The following is a 4,267-nucleotide window of genomic DNA, read 5'->3' as shown; positions in this document are numbered from 1 at the left end:
CGACTGCAAAGCAGCAAATACGTCAGACGTGTTGCTCCATGTGTGCAGAACAACATCCCAACCTCTGTTTTCTTTCTCTTTCTGTTCAGTCATTTCCTTGTTTGTGTCCAACTATGGTTCCACTGTGAATACGGTGTTACCCTCTATCACCTCACTCTTCCAAAACCCTGTGTACCTTTGACAGACTGCAGAAATGAGAGGAGTCAACACATCTGCCACGTGAGAGGAGTATTTGTTTCAGTCTCATCACGTGATATGCTGATAATGTTGAGCTTTTTTGCACAGAATCCAGATCAGTTTGTGGTGCTGCCATCTTCTCACCGAAGTGATAAGTTTCAGAATCAAAAACGGATCTCCTGGATTCTGTGGAATATGAAGGTCTCAATACATCTCCATTGAACTATGCAGAAACACCTGAAAGATTATGAGTTTATGGAATTATTTGGAATGATGGAGTCTGCAGCTCAGTTTGAAAGACAGCTAAGACAGACGATCCACATCGTGGCTGATGGTGAGGCCTATAACGTCAAGAGACCGAACCACTTCTTGTGTCTGACCATGGAAATAGTTCAGTGGGTTGTTGTTGACAATCCTGCCGGAGTGTCAGGGTGAGACTGAGATTTGTCAGAACTGAAAGAGCTGTTCCATTTTTCAGAACAACAAGCCTTAACTTCAAAACATTTTTTTTTTTTGTATACCTTGGTTGAGGCTGGTATGAGAGCTAACACACAACTCACAGCAAGGAGGCATGAGACAAGAGGGGGGGAGTGGAAGGGACAAAACAGTGGAGAACAGACACATGAGGTGAACTGTGGAAGGGAGAGGGATGGGGATGGGACGGGGAACATGGCGAAGAGAAGATGGACATTACAGGGACTTTCAGGAAGGAAAGCAGGAGAATTGAAGGAAGTGGGCTTGGGTGGATTATCGGGGGTAGAAAAGATCGAGGATTTGGATGGGCGAAGATAAGAGGTGGTGGTGAACAGCTGTTTTGAAAGCCTGGAGGGAAGAATGGGAAAGAATAGAGTGAGGAAGTTTATTCCAAAGGCGGGAAAAAAGAGGAATGAAAGAGTGAAGATGAGCAGTGATTCGTGATTTTGGTAGTTTTACCAGAAGGGGGTTGTTGGCGGACCTTGAGCGCCCTGTGGAAATGTGGTGGGGACAAATCGCAGAGAGAGCAGGGGGGGTAAGGCTGGAGAGGAGTCGGTAGAAGACAGAAAGACCACCGACCAACCTGCGGTGATTGACTGAGAGGCCCAAAGACTCAGCTTCATTGCAGGAGATGCTGATGATCTTAAATGCCCTGGTTTCGACAGCGTGAAGCCGAGAAAGGTGGGAGGCAGGAGCACCAGCCCAGAGGGGAGAGCAGTACTCCATCAGGCTACGGACAAAAGCTTTGTAAGTGGTCAGGAGCTCAAGAGGGCCGAGGAAGGACTTTGCACGACGGAGGATTCCCAGTCGGCGACTGGCTTTTGAGGCGAGGTTGGAAATGTGACTTTCCCAAGAAAGGTCATGGCAGATAGTGAGACCCAGAAGCTTGAAAGAAAAGACTTCTTCCAGAGGGTTGTTGAGAAAGTGGATGGGGGGGGTTTTGTAAACGGTCCTTTCGAAGAGACATAGTGAGAGTGTGAGATTTGTCTGGATTGAAAGACACGTTCCACGTGTTGGACCAGTTTGTGATTTTATCCAGATCTGCAATGAGCGAAGAAGCTGCTGCTTGCCGGTCTGAGGGATGACAGATGGTACGGCAGAGGGTGGAGTCGTCGGCAAAGAGAAATAGAGGATTTTCCAGAGAGTCTGAGAGATCATTGATGAAAACCAGAAAAAGAACAGGGCCTAGAACGCTACCTTGAGGAACTCCAGCCTGCACAGGAAGAGGGGATGAAAGAACTCCATTTAGGGCCACACGTTCTATTTTTTTATTTTCTTTGCCATTTCGATCAACATTTATGGGTGAGATAAGCCTGGTGTTGGCTTCGTGGTTAGGGTGGTGGCTTGGGATCTTAGGATCCTGAATTCAAGCCCCGTTGGGCCGCTGAATTAATACACCGGGAGGTTGACTCAGCCTGTCATCCTTCCGAGGTTGGCAAAATGAGTACCAGTGCACTGGTAAGGGGGACAATGCATTAGCAGCATAGCCGCGTCCCAACCAATGATGCAACCAGCAGCCACAGGCTGCACTCAAGAGAGAGATTGTAGAGATCAATACAACGTACTGCTTGCAGGGGCATTAGACTGTGAAAATGAGAATATTAAACTAAAGATGTGAATGCCATATTTTCTGCTCTTTTTGTTCCTGCAATAAATATACATCACCTGAGCCTCAGACCTGTTCAAACATAAGCCTGAGACCGAGGAAATTAGGTCCCAACAATTGGGACATCATAATTCATGTTTACCAATCAATACATGATTGAGCTGCTCAGTAAAAGTGGGCTTGAGAGACAAAAACAGTGCATTTTCAGCAAAACGATGTCAGGAACCTCACCTCCATCCACATACTCCAGAATAAGGATGACTCTGTTAAATGCTGGACTTTCATAGATGTCAAGCAACTTCACTGTGGGGAAACAAGATCGTGGAGCACAAGTCAGGATGATGTCAGAAATTCACCCAAAGTCAAAACACCTTTCAACAACATGAACATGCAAATTTCATGTGACCCTTCAAATGACAAGTAGTCAACAGGTGAGGGTCAATTTGGTCCTTTCACAATCCTCGACATGTCGCTGTTCCTTCGCATGATGTACGATTTGATATATGTAGTGCAAGCAATATTTCTATGGAAGAATAAGTCATGCAAAAGGGGGCTGACAGGATGGCCTCAAGCCCGAGAATTACACAGAGTCCCCTGAAAGCTGTCTCGCCTGGGTTGGACACTCGGCCCAGCTTTAAACTATCATCCAAGTGTTTCCCAGGCAGGGTGATTCATTATGTGCGCCATCACTTGGATGGATGTTAAACTGGCATCCCATCTGCCAGAATTAGTTTGTGGATGTGAAAGACCCCACATTTTCCAAGCTGTTGCCAGCACCCTGGCCAAATTACAGATTCCTGCTCCAACTACTGCTGGGAAGGCAATGTCAAACCCTCCAGTATAACCCTTGCTCAGGAAGCTGCGAAAGCGATACCAGCATTTTGTGACAAAGGATGAAGAGACGGATCCGAAACAGTGGTTTTTGCAAACTTGAACTTTTGTTTTGTTTCAGTTAAAGAAATGTCACATAGTTGAGAAGTGAGAAATTCATGCCACAGAAGCAATTTGTAACTTGTTTTGTTGCCTCTGCCACCAAAGGTGAAGGAGGTTATGCTTTCACCCCTCTCTGTCTGTCTGAATGTGTGATGGACATCTCAAAAAGTTGTGCACAGATCCAGAGGAAATTTGGTGGGCAGGTTGGGTGTGTGATAAGGAATAACTGTTTCGATTTTGGTGAAGACCCGAATCCGGATCTGGATGCAAGAATTATTTAATTTGGAAAGTGATTTTTCACTCTTGAGAGACAGCGCCAAAAACCATATATAGCATGAAATTTCAAAAATGTATTGGACCCGATATGTTGTCGTGGATCAGGCATTACGTGGTGGAGGTATGTGCTCTCCCAAGTGCCCTTCTAGTTCATACTGCGATACATTTGAGTGAAATCCATACTTACGAATGTTTTCGTGATCGAGTTGCTTCATCATCTCAGCTTCGTACCAGAGCTACAAAAAAAAAAAAGAAAGAGAAAAGAGAAAGAGAAAATTGAAAAAAAATCATGCAAGAAGATGTATGAAGGTTAACTTACACCTCATTGCTCTAACCACAAGATTGTAACTCACACAGAGAGACTCAGTCTTGAGGGCCAAGACGCATTAAATATCTATCACAGATAATAGATCTACCAGGACAGTTCAGAGGTAAATTAAACTGTATTGGTTCAGCAGTTAAAACACCATTATCTCCACGTTCACAGAAACTTACTTCTTTGACACCGGTCGCATAAATGGCTTCCTTCAAAACAACCTGAAAGAGATGACAAGAGGTCACGTGATAAGATCTTGGTTATGATGTGGGAAAGCGAGTTAAATATTTGATACCGGTGTATCGTGACATACACCGATTGTTTCCATTTATACAGAAGTCTAAAGAGGAGCAAGATGACAGAAAGGAACAACTTTACATCGATGGAGGATCAAAAGGAGAATAGGTGGACTATTAAATGGACACACCACAGGTGAATCTGGTTGAGTGGCAGGAATTGGAAGGAGAAGAAAAAACGAGAACAGC

The 4,267-nt window shown here is 44.8% G+C and overlaps 1 protein-coding gene across 10 annotated transcripts in view; it reads right to left on the bottom strand.

Moving 5' to 3' along the window:
- The window catches only part of LOC147006621 (sperm motility kinase 3A-like), a 25,411-nt gene extending 21,715 nt beyond the window's left edge, over positions 1-3,696 (bottom strand). For all 10 annotated transcript variants that reach the window (XM_085868333.1, XM_085868332.1, XM_085868335.1 and 7 more), the window contains exons 1-2: positions 3,654-3,696; positions 2,489-2,560 (exon numbers count right to left, since the gene is read on the bottom strand). In XM_085868333.1, the coding sequence (XP_085724459.1) occupies positions 2,489-2,560; positions 3,654-3,684 (103 nt within the window). In that variant the 5' untranslated portion in view covers positions 3,685-3,696. The remainder of the gene's footprint in view (positions 1-2,488; positions 2,561-3,653) is intronic.
- Positions 3,697-4,267: the final 571 nt, after the last annotated feature.

The sequence above is a fragment of the Eptatretus burgeri genome, unplaced genomic scaffold, assembly GCF_056783735.1.
Source record: "Eptatretus burgeri isolate ZD-2024b unplaced genomic scaffold, Ebu_testis_v1 Ebu_testis_scaffold_3159, whole genome shotgun sequence".
In the NCBI taxonomy this organism is placed as follows: Eukaryota; Metazoa; Chordata; class Myxini; order Myxiniformes; family Myxinidae; genus Eptatretus; species Eptatretus burgeri.
Note: the sequence above shows the minus strand (reverse complement) of the source record. Positions and strands in the feature narration are given on the sequence as shown.